Raw genomic sequence first — 21,785 nt, forward strand, 5'->3', positions numbered from 1 at the left:
TTGAGAGAATGGGCAAATGCATAGCCAATGCAGTTTAATAAAAATGCGAGGTTATCCACTTTGGTAGCAAAACAGTAAGGCAGATTACTATCTGAATGGCAATAAATTGAGAGAGGGGAATGTGCAACTAGACCTGGGTGTCCATGAACACCAGACCTTTAAGGTAGGCGTGCAGATGCAGCAGGCGGTAAATGGTTTGTTGGCCTTCAGAGAGAGAGGAATTAAGTACAGGAGCAGGGATGTCTTGCTGCTAAACAGGGTAGATGCAGGAAGGATATTCCTGATGACAGTGAGTCCAGAACCAGGGCTCACAGTCTGAGGATACGGGATAGATCATTAAGGATTGAGATGAGGAAAAACGCCTTCACACAAACAGTGGCGAGCCCCTGGGGCTAAAGGGATCAAAGGATATGGGGAAACGGGAATAGGTTGGATGATCAGCCAGGATTACAACAAATGGCAGCGTACCAGGCATGAAGGGCCAAATAGCCCTTCCTATTTTCTATGTTTCTGGATAAACTCTCAGTCATGTTGGTTGCAAATGGAATCACTGTGTGACTGACTTTCAAGCAGTAGCAGCAATAAAGTGAGAAAAAAAAATTATTATTGCCCAAAACAGCTCACTCAGTCTGCTGGTTAAAAGAGCAGAAAATAGTGAAACAATACCCAATTAAAATCCAGATGCCTCCATAGTAAGAAAATCACTGTCGCTCAGTTTGCTTTTGGCTCTTAATGGTATATATCAATGAAACAAATGTATTTTACCCACAGACTGAGTTTGCACTGCACCCTAGCTACAGTCCCCAGGAGACAGGCACTGTATATGTAACAAGCTGTGTGCTGCAATCAATGTTAAGTTATGAAGCAGAGGATGCAGCAGGAAGGAAACCAGCTGGCACAGCTGAATTGATTTGTTTACAGTGAGATGGATCAAGTGAAGATGGGTGATCTGTAATTCCACACAATAAATGAACAGCATTTTCAGCACAGACTAATTATATCTGGATTATGAACATCATGTCAATGGACAGGGACAATAAAATGTCACATGATGATCCAGTCTCTAATGCTCTGAATGTCAGTCATTTTTAAGTGCATAAGTTATAAAGCTGTGAAAATTTCAATTGCAGTCCCTGCTAGTGTACAGGAAAATTAGTTTCTGTCACTGGGAAAATCAGTTATCCTCTACAGAAGGACTGAAATGAGTTTTGACAGAATAGTTTGAACATGCTAGCTTGGAGGGCAAATGCCATAGGCCAGGTTGACTCACAATGACAAAAGCTTCAGTTAGATCTCAGGACAAATATACAAAATGATGTAATTCCCCGCACTTTCCTTGTAGTTGTCTCAGTGTTGTAGACTTGTATTCAACTACTGGTGCTGCTTGTGGCCACTCCTGTCAGAAGTATTTCAAACTGTAACAGTCCAGAAATAAAAGCAGGAAGGCACAGCAATTTTTACAGTAAATTAAGGTTTTAGAAAAGTGATGTAAATATTAATTAGTTACCGCAATTCATTTTTCACTATTCATTTAGCAAGCCCAGCACCGCAGATCCCAAAGACATTGCCCGGGGGGGGGGGGGGGGGCAGCGGCGGTGGCATAATGCTATTGTTATTGGAGGAATAATCCAGAGAGCTAGAGTAATGCTCTGGGAACCTGGGTTCAAATCATGCCATGGCAGATAGTGAAATTTGAGTTCAACAAAAATCTGGAATTAAAAGTCTAATGATGAACATTGTTGTAGAAAGCCATCAGGTTCACTAATGCCCTTTAGGGAAGGAAATTTGCCATCCTTACACGGTTTGGTCTTAACTGGCCCTTCAAAGGCGATTAGGGATGGGCAATAAACACTGGCTTGGCCTAGTCAGCAACAGCCATGTCCCATGAGTGAACGAATAAAAAAAATCCTTTGTCGAGATAGCGGAAAAACACTGGTCAAATTCTGAAGGAAATAATAACAAAATGCTAGAAGCACTCGGAGTATCGTGAAGATCTGGTAAATGTTTCTTCATTAGAACTTAAAACGTTAACTGTGTTTTTCTCTATCCACAGATGCTGCTTAATTTGCATTTTCTGTTTTTATTTCAGGTTTCTGGCATTTGCAGTATTTTGCCATTATGCAAGAAGGTATCCGGATTATCGTTTGGATGCTTAAATTCACATGTTCTGCACTGTGCATTGATGCTCAGGTTTGTACCAGCTCCTTGCAGAAATCCACAAAGCCTCCAGACAAATTCTCAAGTTGAAACAGAATTAGAATGAATTTACCAGACACAAGGGCCAGACTTCTCCAATTTGCCTGCAGCTGGGATTCTCCACTCCCGTTGCAGCGGATAGAGTTTTGGCTGAGTGTCGAACTCTCCGCTCTCGCTGGCGGCTGTGGTGGGGTGAATGAGATCGGAAAATCCAGGCCAAGAGTTCATTATGGATAGTTTTAAGAAATCAAAAGGTGAAATAAAACTTTTTGATTCAGATCACAAATGATTTCCATTCATTATGTCAGCTAGCACTCTATAGCAGTATAGAGAAAGTGCTTCAACATCACCTGCCACTTTATGGGTGCAATTTTGTATGAATATTTATTTGTTCTTATGGTACCTATGAGCGAAGACTATCAATGAATTCAGTGAAACTGGATGGGCACACATGGAAAAAATGCTGCAGGGCCTAAGCGGTAGAATGGGAAAAGTGGTTGATTGGATTGTACTAGAGACAGCCAGCACAAATTCAATGGGCTAAACGTCCTCCTCTGCTGTATAGACTCTCAAGTTTGGTTGGCACAGTAGTTAGTACTGCTGCCTTAGTGCCAGGGACCTGGGTTCAATTCCTGGCTTGGGTCACCGTCTGTGGGGAGTTTGCACGTTCTCCTTGTGTCTGCGTGGGTTTGCTCCAGGTGCTCCAGTTTCCTCCCACAGTCCAAAGATGTGCGGGTTAGGTTGATCGGCCATGCTAAATTGCCCTTTAGTGTCGGGGGACTAGTGAGGGTAAATGTATGGGATAGGGCCTTGGTGGGAATGTGGTCGGTGCAGACACGATGGGGCTGAATGGCCTCCTTCTGCACTGTAGGATTCTATGGATTCCAAGTTAAACTGAAGCTTCACCTATTCTTTAATGTCTCACCCATAAGGCAGCAATTTATATATTTTTAAAACTTCATTCATGAGATGTGGGAGTCGATGGCTGGACAGCATTTGTTCCTCATCCCTAATTGCTCCTTGAACTGAGCGGCTTGCCAGGCAATTTCGGAGGGTATTAAAGAGTTAATCACACTGTTGTGGGTCTGTAGTCACATGTAGGCCAGACCAGGTAGGACAACAGATTTCCTTCCCTAATAGACATCAGTGAACTAGGTGGATTTTTATAGCAATCACTGGACTTTTAATTCCAGATTTTTATTGAATTGAAGTTCCAATATGGAGAGATAGTAAAACATCCCCTCAGTGCTAAAGTAAACTCAGTAACGCTTGTGTTCATTAATTTGTGTCTGTTTGGTACTTCAAGGGCTACATGCCAATATGACTTAAACCTTCTTCCCAAAAGTGAACAATTTGGATGAATAAAATGTTCCAGAAGAACTTTTGAACATTTTGGTCAAAAAGGATCTGGCTCAAAATAAAAATGTCATTCATACATTACCATAGTGGGCAGCCTGGTAACAGCAGCCATATCCATTAGCAACACACTAAGCTGACTTTCTCCCTTTATCTCTTCCCATCTTCCACCTGGCTCTTTGCATGAGATAGTGGTCAATTTGGCAAGTGGGGGAGAGCGGTAGAACAGATGGAAGAGCAAAGACAAGGAAGAGAAAACACAGATGCACCTGCAAGAATACGAGGCTTACTGCTGGAGATAGAAAAATGTTTCATAAGCTTGGGTGTGCCTCAAATGACAAAAATGTCAAATACAACAGGAGCTTGTACTGCAGATACTGCAAATGCAAAACATTTTAAATATGCAAATGACCACACCAGCAGTTACATTTGTGAAAGTGAAGCGTATGAAAAGAGAAGTGCTTAAGAAGGCAAACAGAATGTCATTGTTTATTGCAAGGGAAATCGAAATATGAAAGTAGGGGTGTTTTGCTACAGTTGTACAGGGCACTGATGAAGACACATCTGGAATACTGTGTACAGTTTTGGTCTCCTTATTTAAGGAATGATATAATGCATTAGAAATAGGTCAGTCAACTCATACCTGGGATAGTGGGGGCTTCATTTAACTACGGAAAAATGTTGAACAGGTTCAGCATGTATCCAATGCTGTTTAGAAGAATGAGTTATTGAAACATACAAGATCCTGAGTGGACTTGATAGGGATGCTGAAAGGATGTTTCGCTTCATGGGGCAAACTACAAGTAGATATCAGTTTAAAAATAAGAGGGCAAGGAAGAATTCTTTTTTAAAAAAAAATAGCCAATCTTTGGAACTCTATTCCCTGGGCAGTGCTGGAGGCAGGGTCATTGCATATTTTTGTGGCAGCAGTAGATATTTCTTGATTAACAAGGGAGTCAAAGCTTATCAAGGGTAGATATAAATGTGGAGTTGAGGCTGCAATTAGATCAGTCATTTTCTTGTTGAATGGGGGAACAGACGCGAGGGACCCAATGGCCTATTCCTGCTCCTAATTCGTATGTTTATACTGAAGGTTTATAATAGATCAGTGGAAGGCAAGACAGATTAAATGCCAAGAGTTGATGGTGCCAGGCCAAAATGGTAATGGAACAAATAAGGAAATAAAAGATGTATCCAGAGAAGGTGTAAAGAGCAGAATTGTTAAACGTTGCTGTCCAAAAGCAAAACAAAAAGAAAAAGAGAAACGAGAGGGGGAAGAATACTAAAAAAAATGGAAACAACAACCTGGAGGCAGAGGTTATAAACTAAAATTGGTGAACTCAGTGTTGGCAAGACTGTTAAATTCTTACTTGAAAGATGAAGCGCTGCACCTCGAGCCTGCATTCAGCTTCACTGGAACACTGCAGGAGGCCAAGAACAGAGTAGCAGCATGGTAGAAAATTAAAATGAAAGGCAACAGGACACCTGGGTTTAGGTTTGAGCACTGAACTGAGGTGTTTTGCAAAGCAGTTATCCAATCTGCATTTAGTCCCCCCAGTGTAGAAGAGGCCACACCGTGAGCAGAAATGCAGTATACAGAATTGAAATAAGTACAAGCAAATCACTGTTTTACCTGACGGAATGGCCTTGGACAATGAGAAGAGAAGGATGATAGGGAAGGTTTATGTCTCCTGTGCTGGCATGGAAAGATGCTATAGGAAGGACAGTGGTCTATTGTGTGATCAGAATGGACCAGGGTATACAAACATACAGTTTACTCAGCCTCTCATTATAGAATAATCCTCACTCAACCCAGGGTCAATTCTGTGAACACTTGCTGTAATGCCTCAAATGCAAATACATTCTTGCCTAAATGAAAAGACCAAAACTGCACACAGTACTCTAGCTGTGGTCTCACCAAAACCTGTGCCACTCGAGCAACACTTCTTAATTTTTGTACACAATCCCCTTATAATAAAGGCCAACATGTCATCTGCCTTCCTAATTGCTTGCTGCACCTGCATGCTAACCTTCTGAATTCCTTCCATAAGCACACTTGAGTCTCTCTGAACATCAACACTCCAGTTTCTCAGCTTTTAAAAATATATCCTTTTTTTAATGACCAAAGTGAATAACTTCATAGTTCCCTATATTGTACTCCATTTGCCATCCTATTGCCCACTAACCTAACCTGTCTACAGCTCTTTGCAGTCCAGAAATAATATATTTCTTTGTACTACTGTGCTGTTTAAAAAGGGTAGCAGGCAGAAGGCAGGGAATTATAGGCCGGTTAGTTTAACATCTGTTGTGGGAAAAATGCTTGAATCCGTCAAAGAAGAAATAGCGAGGCACCTTGAGAAGAATTGTTTGATAGAGCAGACGCAGCACGGATTCGTTAAGGGGAAGCTGTGTCTGACGAACCTATTGGAATTCTATGAGGATGTGACTAGTGCGGTAGACAGAGGGGAACCGGTGGATGTGGTGTTTCTCGATTTTCAGAAGGCGTTTGATAAGGTGCCGCACAAAAGGTTGCTTCAGAAGGTTAGGGGGCATGGAGTTGGGGGTAAGGTGTTAGTGTGGATAGAGGATTGGCTGTCTAATAGGAGGCAGAGAGTTGGTATCAATGGGTGCTATTCAGATTGACGGTTGGTGACTAGTGGAGTGCCCCAGGGATCGGTGCTGGGGCCTCAGCTATTTACCATTTATATAGATCTGGAGGAGGGGGCTGAGTGTAGGGTGTCGAAATTTGCTGATGACACAAAGTGGAAAAGCAAATTGTACGGAGGGTGTGGAAAGTCTGCAGAGGGATCTAGATAGGCTAAGCAAGTGGGCGAGGACCTGGCAGATGGAGTACAATGTTAGCAAGTGTGAGGTTATCCACTTTGGCAGGAATAATAGTAGGAGGGATTACTATTTAAAGGGTGAAAAGATGCAGCATGCTACGGTGCAGAGGGACCTGGGGGTCCTTGTGCATGAGTCGCAAAAACCCAGCCTGCAGGTGCAGCAGGTGTTCAGGAAGGCAAATGGGATGCTGGCCTTTATAGCGAGGGGGATTGAATATAAAAGCAGGGAGGTCTTGCTGCAACTGTACAGGGCACTGGTGAGGCCGCTGCTCGAGTACTGCATGCAGTTTTGGTCGCCGCACTTGCGCAAGGATATTTTGGCCTCGGAGGGAGTGCAGAGGAGGTTCACTAGGCTGATACCGGAGATGAGGGGGTTGAACTATGAAAAGAGGCTGAATAGACTGGGTTTGTACTCGTTGGAGTTTAGAAGGATGAGGAGGGATCTTAGAGACGTATAAGATAATGAAGGGGATGGATATGGTAGAGGTAGAGAGATTCTTCCCGCTCAGAAAGGACAACAGGACTAGAGGGCACAGCCTCAAGATAAAGGGGGGGGGCAGTTTAGAACGGAGTTGAGGAGGAACTTCTTCACTCAAAGGGTGGTGAATCTCTGGAATTCTCTGCCCGTTGATGTGGTGGAGGCTACCTCACTAAATATATTTAAGACATGGGTAGATAGGTTTTTGGTAGGCAAGGGAATTAAGGGTTATGGGGGGAAAGCGGGAAAGTGGAACTGAGCCACTTCAGATCAGCCATGATCTTATTGAATGGCGGGGCAGGCTCGAAGGGCTAGATGGCCTACTCCTGCTCCAATTTCTTATGTTCTTATGTTATGTACTATGAAAGCTTACTCATTTATACAAATTTGCACCTTACTTTCAGGCTTGTGTTGGATCGTGGTTGACTAAGGTCATTGAACCTCCAGGTTTCTGTCCCAGGTGTCTCTGCTCCTTCCCTCTGTCCATCTGGTGTAAGAAGAACATCTCCTCCTGGGAGCTGAAAGAGACCCAAGGAACGCGGTGGCTCTCTCCTGTTTAGAAACAAAGAGGGGTCAAGTTCAGCTATATATTGTTGTTAAACGAAGAAAAAACGGTTAGGACATGCTGCTCAATTAGCTGGAATTGATTCTGGATCATTGATCTAAGCTTTATATCACACTTAAGCGTTCAACAGTTTATTTTTTGCGTTTTTACACATTGGTGACAACAATCATGGCAAATTTTCTATTGCTTACATTTCAGCTGTGGCACAATTTTTCCTAATCTTATTCTACCCGCTACACCTGTGGTATTTCATAAACTTGGACAGGCATACAAAAAGGTAGTAGTACTGACAGACAGTGATGACATAAGAGCAGCAGTGAGAAGAATCTGGGCTCAGTTCAGGAAGAAGAATCAGTTCTGGAGATTAGGAATAGCAAGGATCAGTAATACTAGTTTATTGGTCCCCAATTAGTAGTTATATCATTGTACAGAGCGTTAAGCGAAAAATTATTGAAGCATGTAGCAAAATCAATAAAATAATTGTCGGAGACATGATAAAAAAACATAGAAACATACAACATTACAGCACAGTACAGGCCCTTCGGCCCTCAATGTTGTGCCAAGCTATGTTGAGTCCCAAGATCAAGCTATCCCCTCCCTATAATTCCGGAGTGCTCCATGTGCCTATCCAATAACCGCTTGAAAGTTCCTAAAGTGCCCAACTCCACTATCACAGCAGGCAGTCTATTCTACACCCAAACCACTCTGAGTAAAGAATCTACCTTGGACATCCCTCCTATATCTGCCACCATGAACCTTATAGTTATGCCAAAAAAATGATCCAGTCTATATGAAAATTAATCAAATCGGCAAAGATGGATTAACCAAACTGGAAGATTATGATTCAAAAGTTTTTTGTAAATATGAGTCCTACAATAAGGAGGCCATTTGGCCCATCAAGTCTGTACTGACTCAATCCCTGTTCCCATAACCCCATGCATTTATCCTGCTGATCCCCCTGAAACCAAGGATCAATTTATCATGACCGATCAACCTAACTCGCACATCTTTCGACTATGGGAGGAAACCGGAGCACCTGGAGAAAACCCATGCAGACACAGGGAGAGCGTGCAGACTCTACATAGTGACCCGAGGCAGGAATTGAACCTGGGATCCTGGCACTGTGAGGCAGCAGTGCCAACCACTGTGACACCCGTTTCTGACAGTTTCCTGGAACAATAAATTCTAGAACCAACTAGGAATAAAGCTATTTTAGATCTAGTATCGTACAATGATGCGGGGTTTAATTAGTAATTTCACATTTAAAGATTCGCTGGGGAAAAAGTGAGAACGCAACTGACTTCCGTATTATGTTTGAAAAAAGTGATGTTCTCCAGTGCAAAACAATAATTTTAAACTTAAACAAAGCCATTTACTTAAGTATGAAAGAGACCTGGTTATGGTTGATTAGATAAATAGGCTAACAGGTATGGTGAAAAATGAATAGTGGGAAACATTTAAAGGAAGGACTGAATGTTCAACAAAGATAGTTCCACTGAAAAACACAACTCAGCAAAAAAAAAAATCCATCTATGCCTTATTAAACATGTTCAGGATAGTATTTGATTAAATGAATAGGCTTATAATGTTGCAAAGCACAGTTGTAAGCTTGATCATTTGGAAACCAGCTAAAGGCTGACAAGTTGACAAAAAGCTGACAAGGAGGGCAAAATAGAATACACTAACCAGAAATATAAACACATTGAATAGATAAAGTAAACACTGGACCTTTAGAGGCAGAAGAGGGGTAGAGGAACTAGCAGAAATATTGAGCAATTATTTTATGTCCGTCTTCACAGTAGGTAACACAAGTTACTTATTAGAAATAGAGAGTAGTCAAGGGGTTAATAAGAGTAAAGGAAAGAAGGTACATAATATTAGCAGAGAAGAAGTACAAATAAACTTAAGGGAGTAAAATCCAACAATCTCCAGGACCTGATGGCCAACATCCTAGGGTTCCAAAAGAAAAATTGCAGTGATAGTGGATGGGATGATTAAAAATGTCCAAAATTCTTTCCATTCTAGAACAGTTCCAATCTTTTAAATGTATTTTTTTCATGGCATGTGGGTGCCCCTGCCAAGGCTAGCATTTGTTGCCCAATAATTGCTCTTGTGCTAAGAGATTAGCTAGGCAGAGGGCAGCCGAGAATTAGACTACAAGCCACAAGAAACAGGAACAGGCCTAGGCCTTTCGGTCCCTTGAGCCTGCTCTGCCATTCAATAGGATCACAGCTGATCCGACATTGCTCACATCCACTTTTCTGCCCTTCCGCTATAACCCTTGATTCCGTTACAGCTCAAAAATCTATCTCATATATATAGCGATCGAAACTCTACCACCTCACCCGCCACAGAATCGGAGCAGGCGAGGGTATGACAAAAGCAATCTCAGTCAATCTTGGGTGAGAATTTCCGGTCTTGCCTGAGCGAGGCCATAAAATCCTGCCCAAAGACTCTGCCCCCACAACTCTCTGTGGTATGGAGTGCCAAAGACTCTCAACCCTCTGAGAAGAAAATCCTCCTCATCTCAGCCTTAAATTGGTGTCCCTTTATTCTGAGACTAAGCCCTCTGGTCCTAGACTCTACCATGAGGGAAGACATCCTCTCAGCATTTACCCTGTCAAGCCTCTTAAGAATCCTACATGTTTCAACAAGATCACTTCTCCAATGCCAATGAACAGGGTCCCAACCTGCTTAACCTGTCTTCCTAACACAATCCCTCCATTCTGGAGATCATCCCAGTGAACCTTTCCTGAACTGCCTCCAATGAAATAATATCTTTCCTTAAATATGGGGACAAAGATTGCTCTCAGTGCTCCAGATGTGGTCTCACCAGTACTTGTACAGTTGCAGCAAGACTTCCCTACTCATATTCCAACCCCCCTGAAATAAGGACCAACATTCTATTAGTCTCCTTGATTACTTGCTGCATCTGTGTGCTAGCTTTCTGTGCTTCATGCACAAGTACCCCCAAGTCCCTTTTGAGTAGCAGCTTTCTAGTTTTTCTCCGTTTAAATAATGCTGTTCTTTTGTTCTCCCTTCCAAAATGAACAACTTCACATTTCCCACATTATTCACCATTTGCCAACTTTTTGCCCATTTACTTAAGCTATCAATATCTCTATTAATTGTTTGTATCCCTCTCTCAACTTGCCTTTCCACCTATTTTCCACCAAATTTGGCTACAGTACGTGTTTCCTTCCTCCAGGTCATCAATACATATTATAAACAGTTGAGGCCCCACCACTGACCCCACTGGTTACAGGTTGCCAACTTAAAAAGTAAACCCTAAACCCCACTCGCTGTTTCCTGGCCATTAGCCAATTCTCTATCCATGCCAATATACTACCTCTAACACCATGGGCTCTTATGACTTAGCATTTTCATAGAGTCACTGAACCCTCACAATACCGAAGATGGCCATTCAGCCTATCAAGCCTGCACCTTCAACACTCCCATCCAGGTCCCATCCCTGTAACCTCATGAAATTATAGAATTCCAACAGTGTAGGAGGCCATTCAGCCATTTGTGAGATGCCTTTTTGAATGTTGTCTGGAAGTCCAAATATAACACATCCATTGGTCCCCTTTTATCCACTCTGGTTGAGACTTCCTCAAAAGGCCCCAATAAATTAGCTAAATATGATTTTCCGTTCGTGAAGCCATGCTGACCCTGCTCAATTAGAGTATGATTTTCCAAATGTGCCCACTATTACTTCCTTAATAATTGATTCCAACATTTTTCCAATAACAGATGTTAGGCTAATCGGCCTGTATTTACCTGTTTTTTGCCTTCCTTCCTTTTTGAATGGGTACTTCTCCAGAATCCAAGGAGGTTTGGAAAATTACAACCCACTCATCCAGTTTCTTTGTAGCTACCTCTTTTAGGATCCTAGGATGTGAGCCATCAGGGCCAGGTGACTTAACTATCTTTAGCCCCATTAGTTTGCCTAATACTACTTTTCTATGTTACCTATGCCCCTCATTATTTTATAGATTTCTATAAGATCACCCCTGAACCTCCTACGCTCCAGTGAGTGCTAAGCTAATTTTGTATCCAATTGGCTATCTCACTCAGGATCCTGTGAGATTTAACCTTTTGCAACAACCTACCATGTGGTGACTTGTCAATGGCCTTGCTAAAGCCCACGTAGATAACATCAACACCACTGCCCTCATCTATCTTCTTAGTTACCCATTCAAAAAACTCAGTAAAATCTGTGAGATATGATTTTCCATTCACAAAATCATACTCATTGTCCCTAATCAGTCTTTGCCTTTCTAAATGCCTGCAGATCCTGTCTCTTAGAATACCTTCTAACAACTTACCCACTACAGATGTTAGGATCACCGGCCTGTAATCCATTTAACCTACACATTTTCGGACATTAAAGAACAATTTAGCATGGTCAATCCACCTAACCTACACATCTTTGGACATCTTTCTCTGCACCCAGAGAAAACCCACGCAGACACAGAGGGAATGTGCAAACTCCACACAGAAAGTCACCCAAAGCCAGAATTGAACCTGGGTCCCTGCACTGTGAAGCAGCAGCGCTAACCACTATACCACTCCATGTTAGTATTGATGTTGGTTAATATCAAAAGGGAGTTGAGAAATCATAAATGATGGCCAGCCTCAGCATGTATGTAATGCCGCAAAAGAATAGCATGTAGATGAGGGAGAGGAAGGGGCCAGGGATAGATTCATATTGGACTCTGGTCCAGTAGGAAAGAAAGATTTGATATGGGGCATTAACATTTATTTTTAATAGTGTCACAAGTAGGCTTACATTAACACCGCAATGAAGTTACTGTGAAAATCCCCTATTCAGGTACACTGATGGAGAATTTAGCATGAATTTAGGGGTTGCATGGACAAGTTGGGCTGAAGGGCCTGTTCCCATGCTGTAAACCTTTATGACTCTATATTAAGCATATTATTGTGGATTTGGAGTCACATGTAGGCCAGGCTAGATAAGGGTGGCAGATTTTCTTCTCTGTAAGTTATTAGTGAACCAGAAAGGTTTTTACAACAATTAGTGATAATTTCTTGGTAACCATTACTGAAGCTAGCCTTATATTCCAGATTTATTTATTGAATTTAAATTTCAGTAGCTGCAGTGGTGGGATCTGAATGTTTCACCAGAACATTAACCTCGGCCTCTGGATCACTAATGCAGTGACGTTATGAATATATCAAAGTCTCCCCCGACGTTTCCTCTCTCCCTCCTTTCTTGAAAGTACAACAAGATCCCAACCATTTCATGCGTTTCCTGAGAATTCAAATGCATGGGAATGATTTCAGGCACAAGGTAACATTAACCCCACACGTACCTAAAAGAGAAGATAACATAAGTACTCGACTGTTGTTGGAAGTCTCTTTTGTGCTTACAATCATTGGTCTGAATTAATTTACAATACCCCAATATATACTATAAAGGCCAGTATCAGTGCAGAGTGTGGTAGTGGAGGAGGGAGGAAGATGAGATGTTGTCCCATTGGTTCCAACAAAGAAGACGGTACAGTGGCTGGCTATGGTGCCTCATGGCGCCAGGGACCCAGGTTCGACTCCCAGCTCGGATCACTGTCTATGTGGAAACTGCATGTTCTCCCTGTATCTGCATAGGTTTCCTCTGGGTGCTCCAGTTTCCTCCCACAGTCTAAAGATAGTAGATTGACTGTGCTAAATTGTCCGTTAGTGACATGGGATTAGAAGGGTAAATATATGGGGTTACAGGGACAGGGCCTGGCTAGAACTGTTGTCGGTGGAGGCTTGATGGGCTAAATGGCTCCTTTGGCATCAGGGATTTTATGAAAAACAGCACAGCTGGTCAACTGGATCCTCACAGCAACTTCTAGCTCCATTTCTGGTGGGTAAAGCTGTATACGTTTCCTGCAATTGATTATGACTGCCACGGAATTATTTTGCAGTAGTAATGGGTCATAACCGCATTTTGCCCTGTATTAAAGTGGATCCACGGGGCTTGAATTCCTGACCATTGGAAAATAAACATGTCTGCTTATTTCTTTGTGACAAATATAATAAAGATATTCTGATCAATCAAGAGCATGCTCTGCCTGGAATACATTCTCAGCTACAATAAATCAGAATTAGACAAAAGACACTTAGGGAGGTTCTCAGCAAAGTTCCATGGCCAGTTTCCCATGGACTCATGAGTACTGTTCAGTTTATGCCTCAATTCTTCAGCGGCTCTCAGTAAAGAGGCAGGGACTATAATAAAAACTGACAATTTTGCATCTTCCTATCAAGTAAACAGTCTGGTCCAGAAACGGAAATTCAAAATCCATTTCCTTATTTACAAGTGCCTCAATGGTCCAGTTCACCCCCTGCTTCATTCTGTGTCTTTCCTTCTTCCATTTTAGTCTTTTGTATTACTGTTCTTCTCCTTTCCATTTATGCTCTCCGTGGCCAAGTTTTCACCCATATTAAAGGGACTGTAGCTAAAGAAATACAAGTAATTGTTCAAATGAAACACCCAAGTTGTGCTTTTATTGCACAGCACACAGTAAGTTTAGAACATGGATTCCTAATGATTTACTTAAAATGCTAGGTGACTAGTGCTTCTCACTTAACATATTTGAAAACACTACAACAGAGAAAAATGTAGGACATTGTCACATGCACATATACAATGGATATGAAATTGATTGAGAGAAATTAGAGTGTTACCAAATGGCTATCAGACAGGAGAGATATATATTGATGTCCTCCAGGAGCTGGCATTCTCTTATGTATTTTACACCGGTCTTTTTGATAATATAATCTCAGAGTGAGGATTTCCCATTTAAAACAGAGATGAGGAGAGGTTTCTTCATCCAGAGGGTAGTAAATTGTGGAATTCTTTAGCGGAGAGGGCTTTAGAGGCTGGGTCGTTAAATATATTCAATGCTGAGATAGACAAACTTCAATTCACTAAGGGAATCGAGGGTTACAGGAATAAGGTGGAAAATTGGAGTTAAGGATTATATCAGGTCAGCCATGATCTCACCGAATGGCCTACTACTAACAAAGAAAGTTACGACTACTTTTTTTTTAGAATTAAATAGCAAATAAACCACCTGCTAATGTTACACAGTATTACCCAGCTAAGTGACCAATAAATCTGATGGCTGTGTAAATGATCAAAACACAGTTGCAAACAGATGGGTGGAATTCCCTAAAACCACTTCCATTACACACAGCATATTTAAATGTTCTAATGTTGACAAGCTGATTGATTGTGATGTGAGAAATAGTCACTGAATACTGTTATACAGCTTGGGAATGCTGCTTTCCGCAGTAAACTTGGCGATGTAACTCTTTGCACTAGGGTTCTCTTTTTACTGTGTTATTAACATTGCTTGATTAAAGCTACTGAATTGTACAAAAATTGGATTGTCAGTAGACTGCATGTGGTAACTTAAATAAAACAAAGTGCAGCACTGATCAGCTAGTATTACTAATGGAGAAACAATATCAATTTCCCTTTTGGCCATCTGTTTTTATGCCCTATCTAACGGGATGCTTGGATCACTGGCTCTTAACATGCTGATTTTACGCAGGCAGCCAGCTGGCCTGAACAACACCACAGTAACCTTGACAGATTCATTAAGACTGGCTTTCTAAAAAGAGTGTTTTTTTAAAAAAAAAAGCCAGCCCTAGACTGCAAGCCCATTAAACACATTAAAGCAGCTAAAGATAAGCAGCATACAAGGCCCAGAGACACAGCTCCTCCAAAGACAAAGCTCCCATTAGTTTACGATAGCCTAAAATGGAAAACTGAATAGATCCAAGAGAATACATCTCAAATATATTTGAGTGTCAGTAAGGTCTGTGCAGCACGGGGAAAGGAGTGACTTTCGCTGTCTCTGGTTGTGCAACGCAAAGGCCATCTGTCCGCGTGTGCGTTCTGTGATCTGTGGAACCCCTCAAGTAGACAGTCAGGTGAGTGAATGAATTTTCAGAAAACTGCAAAGGATGGGAGATTCTTGTGACAACATCAGTTCTGCACTGAATCATTATATTTTTTAAAAATAAATTTTGGCCTACTGTGAAAATTACACCATTATTGGAACAGCAATGAAGACAAATGACAGCAACAAAGCGGCAACAGAACTCAGTCCACATTAAGTTATCTTGCGTGTTCTACAATATTAGCAAACTTGAAAAATAGTTGGCCAAACAACAACATTTCAGTCGCAGCCTCCTGCTGCATTCATTAGCCAGCTCTGCGCTGTCAATGGAGCAAAATCAACAGAGCCACAACATCCTTTTTTGAAAATTCATTCACTCACCCAACTGACTACTTGAGGGGTTCCACAGATCACAGAACGTATGCATGGACAGATGGCCTTTTGTGTTGCACAACCAGAGACAGGAAAAGTCTCCCTTTTCCTTGTGCTACACAGACCTTACTGACACTCAGATATTTCTCTCATTGCTTGCTTGGCTTTTGGATAAGAGACACTTAATTCTTTACGCAGAATAATAACCGATATATTAAAATAGAACGACTTCTATAAAACTTCAATATTTATCTGTCGCAAATATCAGTATCACACATTGAATATGGATGCACCTCCCACTAAAAATATTCAAAGTCAAGAAAATAATACTGGTGACAGGAGGTATGCTCATACAAGTGAACATATGAATTAGAAGTAGGCCATTCAGCTCCTCAAGCCTGCTCTGCCATTCACTGATATGGTTGAACATGACACCAACTCCACAATATCTGTCTATCTTTGATATACTCTTGACTAACAAGGGAGTCAGATATTATCTACTTCTGCCTGAAAGATATTCAATGATACTGCCTCTACCGTTCTCTGGGAAGATAGTGCCAAAGACTTACAATCTTCAGTGGAACAAAATCTCTTCCCTTCCATCTCAAATAGAATACTCCTTATTTTTGACATGTAGTAAAGCAGAATTAATTAATATCCTCTGTGGAAGGCGCCCAAAGGTATCAGTGATCTTAACTGATGAGCTGCAAGAAATGTCCATTCGTAACCCGCTGGAATTCTACCAGTTCCTGGAGTCTGATGCGGCAACCAGTCCTCACTTTCAGAGATAATTAATCATTTCATTTGGCAAACTCAACACAAAGAAGCTTGACGTATTTGAAAGGCAAATTGCTCTCAAGTATTACCATTCAAAAAAATAAACTTAATTCACTTTCAATAACATATCTTGCAATTTGTCAATTGGTTGTGCAGATCATGGAGCTCAATAGTAAAATATTACTTGTTTGGGATCTTGGTAGTTCCTGCAAATAACTTCATTTACTGTTCACTGCATTAAGTTCAAGGAAAACAAAAGCAAATCAAACTATTCATGGCAGAATGCATTTCATATTTTGATCAGAGGTTAAGTGTTTATTTTTGCTTTTATTTAAACATTCATTTATTAGCTTTGTTTAGTTGACACTTGGCAGCCAAGAAAAAAAAACAAAATCTCAGGATCCGTTGACTCAGTCGGCTGCTAACAACATATTTTTTATCTCTAAAGTATATTTACCCATATTACTCTTTATGAATGCAACTCATCTGTGATGATACCATGGCTTGAGGAAATGTATTTTTATCATGTTTCTTGTAACAGGTCTGTTTAAAAGTCAGCTCTGTTTTATATGGCGCCAATTTGTCTGGGCCGCAGGCAGCATTAATTGCAAAAGGACTGGAGAATAAAAGCAGAGAAGTGTTGTTTCATTTGTATAGGGTGTTGGTAAGACCATATCTAGAGTATTGTATCCCGTTTTGCTCTCCTTATTTGAGGAAGGATGTGGTGGCATTAGAGGCAGTTCAGAGACGTTCACCAGATTGATTCTGGTGATGACAGGGTTGACATATGAAGAAAGCTTGCACTCACTGGAGTTTAGAAGAATGAGAGGGGATCTGATCAAGATTTACAAAATACTAAAAGGCATTGATAGAGTAAACGTAGACCAAATGTTTTCTCTTGTGGGGCAATTTAGAACAAGAGGTCACAGGTATAGAGTGAGAGGTGGTAAATTTAAAACTGAGATGAAGAGAAACTTCTTCTCACAGAGGGTGGTGAATTTGTGGAATTTACTGCTCCATAGTGTGGTGGTGTCTACATCATTAACTGATTTCAATAAGTAAATAGATAAATCTCTGATTTAAAAAAACAGGTTAAAGAGATATGTGGAACAGGTAGGCAGATGGATTTGAGACCAGCCATGATCTGATCGACTGGCGGAAGAGGCTGAAAGGGCTGACTTGCCTACTTATGCTCCAAATTCTTATGTTCCAAAGCTGAGAATGCAGGAAGATTTTAGCCAGGGAGGTATTTGTTCAAACAGGTTAATACATTTCTGTTTGCTTAGCTTTCCCTTGAGGTTGTAGAGTTGGCTTTTGATTATGTTGATTGGCAGAGTCATGTAAGTAATGGGTGGAACTAAGCTTGCAAGAAAGACAGAGTCTTAAAAACGGTTTTGAAAGTAGCAAGATGTGTATTTCTCTCGAAATGCTCTGAGAACTCCAGGAGTGGCACATTAGCCTGTGTTTGTCAACTGATTTTAAAGAACAATTTCAAGTCTGTAAGAAGAATGTTGCTTGAACTGGAACTAACAGAGATAGATTAGCAGTTAAGAATTGCATCTTATGTTTAAGTATTGTTCAAAACTTAAATGTTAGCTGATTCATTTGTTATAGTTACACTGCATTGTTGAATACAGTTTGTTTTGATAAAAACTCCACAGAATCACACCTGAACTGAAACATCTTCACATTAATGCTGAAATAGAAAAACTGCTGGGGTCAAGTCTGGCTTCATAACATATCTTGGGGTTTCTGGTGTACCCTAACGCACCACACAAATTCCTTCGCCTTGGGGGAAAAAAAGTCAGATTTACCAAACCACCTGGATTTCATATATGTAGGTGAATTTTGTTCTTAATAGGGACAAGAGTTTCATTAGCCACTCTCCAAGTCACAGATGAGAGAAAAAGAATGAACCTTTTCCTCTAAGGACATGATAAACCATAGCATCATAGAAATATTCATTACTTAACCAAAAAACAAGCAGTCAGCTCCACTGAAGGGATATTTTTCATTATCTCCTCGCAAACAGGGAAGAAAAATTTCAAAAGCTTTACTAAAATTTATTTTAGGTTAACATACACATGTTGTTTGCATATTTACGAGGGGAAATATTTCTTGTTACATTCCTTTGTATCTTCATTTATGATTAATAATCTTTTAAATCACAGAGGAACATGGACCAACAGCCACGATTTCAATGCTGGTTACTCTCATCACCGACTAATTGATAGTCATGTGCTGCTTTATCCAAGGGAACAACTTTCTGGGGAGAATGGACAATGATGATGTTGTCTACTCTGTCAATTCATTTTTTGCTCCAAACAATCTAAAAATTATCCAGTGGTTTGAATTAAGCACTTTAAACAATAGCACTGAAAGCTATTCAGTTGTTAGAGAAAAAAACTTAAACAGATAAAAGGAATTAAACAGCATCCAATTAAGGAGACATTCTGAAATGGCTCTGTTGCATTTTAATAATAGCTTTCAAAATGCAGATTTAATAAGAATGGTATTCCCTTTCAATAATTGAGTTTCCCTATTCAGTTAATTGAAGTGCTCAGAGCTCCTTGGATTGGTCATTTCATCCTGTTTATATTTGCTGATAATTAATGTTAAATGTCTGAGTCCCTGCCTGTCGTCTGCCCAATGCCACTATTGCTTTCGATGGGAAGCTCCAGGATGCTAACAAGTTACATATCACCATGCAGCAATCTGGCTACAAGTGACAATACACAGCATCTCATGTACATAGCTGTACAAGCTTCACAATGGACACAAAGGAAGGAAGAAAAACACAAATGCTGGAAATCTGCCAATTGTGGCCAATTATGATGCAAGTGTTTAAAGTGACAATAAGATAAGACAGAGTAGCTAGAAGAAGCAGTTCCCTGCAATTAAAGAATGTAGAACATGTGAATGAGTAGGCAAATTGGCCCTTGCAACCCTGCTCCACCAATCAGTAAGATCATGGTGATCGGATTACAACCTCCCACCTACCTTGATAACATTTCATCCATTTGTTTACAAGAATTTATCAGCCTCTGCCTTAAAAATATCAAAGGCTATGCTTCCACTGTCTTTTGAGGAACAGAGATCCAAAGACTCCCAACCCTCAAGAAAAAAAAAGTTCTTCTCATCCAAGTCTTAAATGAGCAACTCTTTATTTTTAAAACAGTGACACCTACTTTTAGATTCTACTACAAGAGGAAACATCCTCTCCATTTCAACCTTGTCAAAAACTCACATAATTTTACAGGTTTCAATCAAGTCACCTCTTACTTTTCTAAAGTCCAGCAGATATAAGCCTAGAATGTCCAACCTTTCCTGACAACTCACCCAATCCTTCTCGGAAACCTTCTCAGAATTGCTTCCAATGCATTTGCATTCTTCCTTAAATAAGATGGCCAATACACTCCATATCTGGTCTTGCTAGTGCCTAAACCAGCAAATTATAACCTCCCTACTTGTGTTCAATTCCCCTCACAATAACTAACTTTCCTAATTACTGGCTGCATCTACAAACTAACCTTCTGTGATTCATGCACCGTGATCAGGACACCCAGATAGTTCTGCACTTCAGAGCTCTGCAATTTCTCACCATTTCAATATGCTTTCTTTTCCATTCTTCCTGCCAAAACAGGCAACTTCACATTATCCACAGTATACTCCATTTGCCAGATCTTTGCCTACTCATTTAACCTATGTCCCTCTGTAGCCTCCTTATGTCCTTTTTACAACTTATTTTCCTACCTATTTGCCACTGGCAAATTCAACAACCATACCTTCAGTCCCTTATAAAGAGCTGGAGCCCCAGCACTGATCCCTGTGACACACCACACCATTTGTTACATCTTGCCAACCAGAAAAAGACCCATTATACCTAACCTCTGTTTTTTGTTAGCTAGCCAATCTTCTATCCATGCCAATATCTTACCCTCTACATTGTGAATTTTTATTTTCTTTAAATAACCTTTGATGTGGCACCTTCTCAAATGTCTTCATTGCCATTATATTTGCCTTATTTAAGTTCAAAATATGAGTCTTGGACCCACTCTTCCCTCTCTCAGGCTGAATGTAAAGTTCAATCATATCATGATCCCTACTATCTAATGAAGCTCATTTGATTTTTCCAGTCTGTACGTAGATTAAAATATCCCATGATTTTGCTGAATCTTTCTCACAAGCTCCCATTATTTTTTCTTTTATTCATTGTCCTACCATGTGGTTACTTATAGGAGTCATATACATGCCCCCTAGAAGCAACTTCTTGCCATTATCATTTCTCACCTCATCCCAATGGCTTTAACATCCTGGTTTCCTAAATGTCACATACCTTCAACATTCAGGTACCAATCTATGGCATCCATTGAACCACAAAATCCCTATTGTGCAGAAGGAGGCCATTTGGCCCATTGAGACTGCAACAACTCTCCAAAAGAGCATCTGATCCAGGATCGGTGCTAATCACTGCGCTGTCACCCTATTGCCATGTTTCTGTAATGGCCATCAGATCATATTACTTTATTTCTATTTGTGCTTTCATCTGTTTAGTTTTGAATGCTCTGTGCATTCAGATACAGAGCCTTTAGTTTTAACCTTTTATTACTTCTGTAATAAGAACATGAGAAATAGGAACAGGAGTAGGCTATCTAGCCCTTTGAGCCTGCCCCACCATTCAATAAGATCATGGCTGATCTGAAAGTGGTTCAGTTCCACTTACCCGCCTGCTCCCCATAACCCTTAATTCCGTTATTAATCAGAAATCTATCTACCTGTGACTTAAACATATTCAACGAGGTAGCCTCCACCACTTCAATGGGCAGAGAATTCCAGAGATTCACTACTCTGAGAGAAGTTGTTCCTTCTCAACTCTGTCCTAAATTGACTCCCTCTTATTTTGAGGCTGTGTCCTCTAGTTCTTGTTTCCTTTCTAAGTGGAAAGAATCTCTCTACCTCTACCTATCTAGCCCCTTCATTATCTTATATGTCTCTATAAGATCACCCTTCAGCCTTCTAAACTCTAAGTGCAGGCCCAATCTACTTAATCTCTCTTCATAAGCTAACCCCCTCATCTCCGGTATCAACCTGGTGAACCTTCTCTGTACTCCCTCCAAGGTCAATATATCCTTTCGCAAATAAGGGGACCAAAATTGCACACAGTACTCTAGTTGTGGCCTCACCAGTACCTTGTACAATTGCAGCAAGACCTCCCTGCTTTTATATTCCATTCCCCTCGTGATAAAGGCCAACATTTCATTTGTCTTCTTGATCACCTGCTG

The 21,785-nt window shown here is 40.8% G+C and overlaps 1 protein-coding gene across 6 annotated transcripts in view; it reads right to left on the minus strand.

Moving 5' to 3' along the window:
• LOC145356524 (C-Jun-amino-terminal kinase-interacting protein 4-like) overlaps positions 1 to 21,785 on the minus strand; it is a 315,087-nt gene that overhangs the window by 104,578 nt on the left and 188,724 nt on the right. For all 6 annotated transcript variants that reach the window (XM_080209269.1, XM_080209264.1, XM_080209266.1 and 3 more), the window contains one exon: positions 7,272 to 7,425. In XM_080209269.1, the coding sequence (XP_080065395.1) occupies positions 7,272 to 7,425 (154 nt within the window). The remainder of the gene's footprint in view (positions 1 to 7,271; positions 7,426 to 21,785) is intronic.

This window comes from Carcharhinus amblyrhynchos, chromosome 21 (genome assembly GCF_965287045.1).
Source record: "Carcharhinus amblyrhynchos chromosome 21, sCarAmb.v2.hapA, whole genome shotgun sequence".
NCBI lineage: Eukaryota > Metazoa > Chordata > Chondrichthyes > Carcharhiniformes > Carcharhinidae > Carcharhinus > Carcharhinus amblyrhynchos.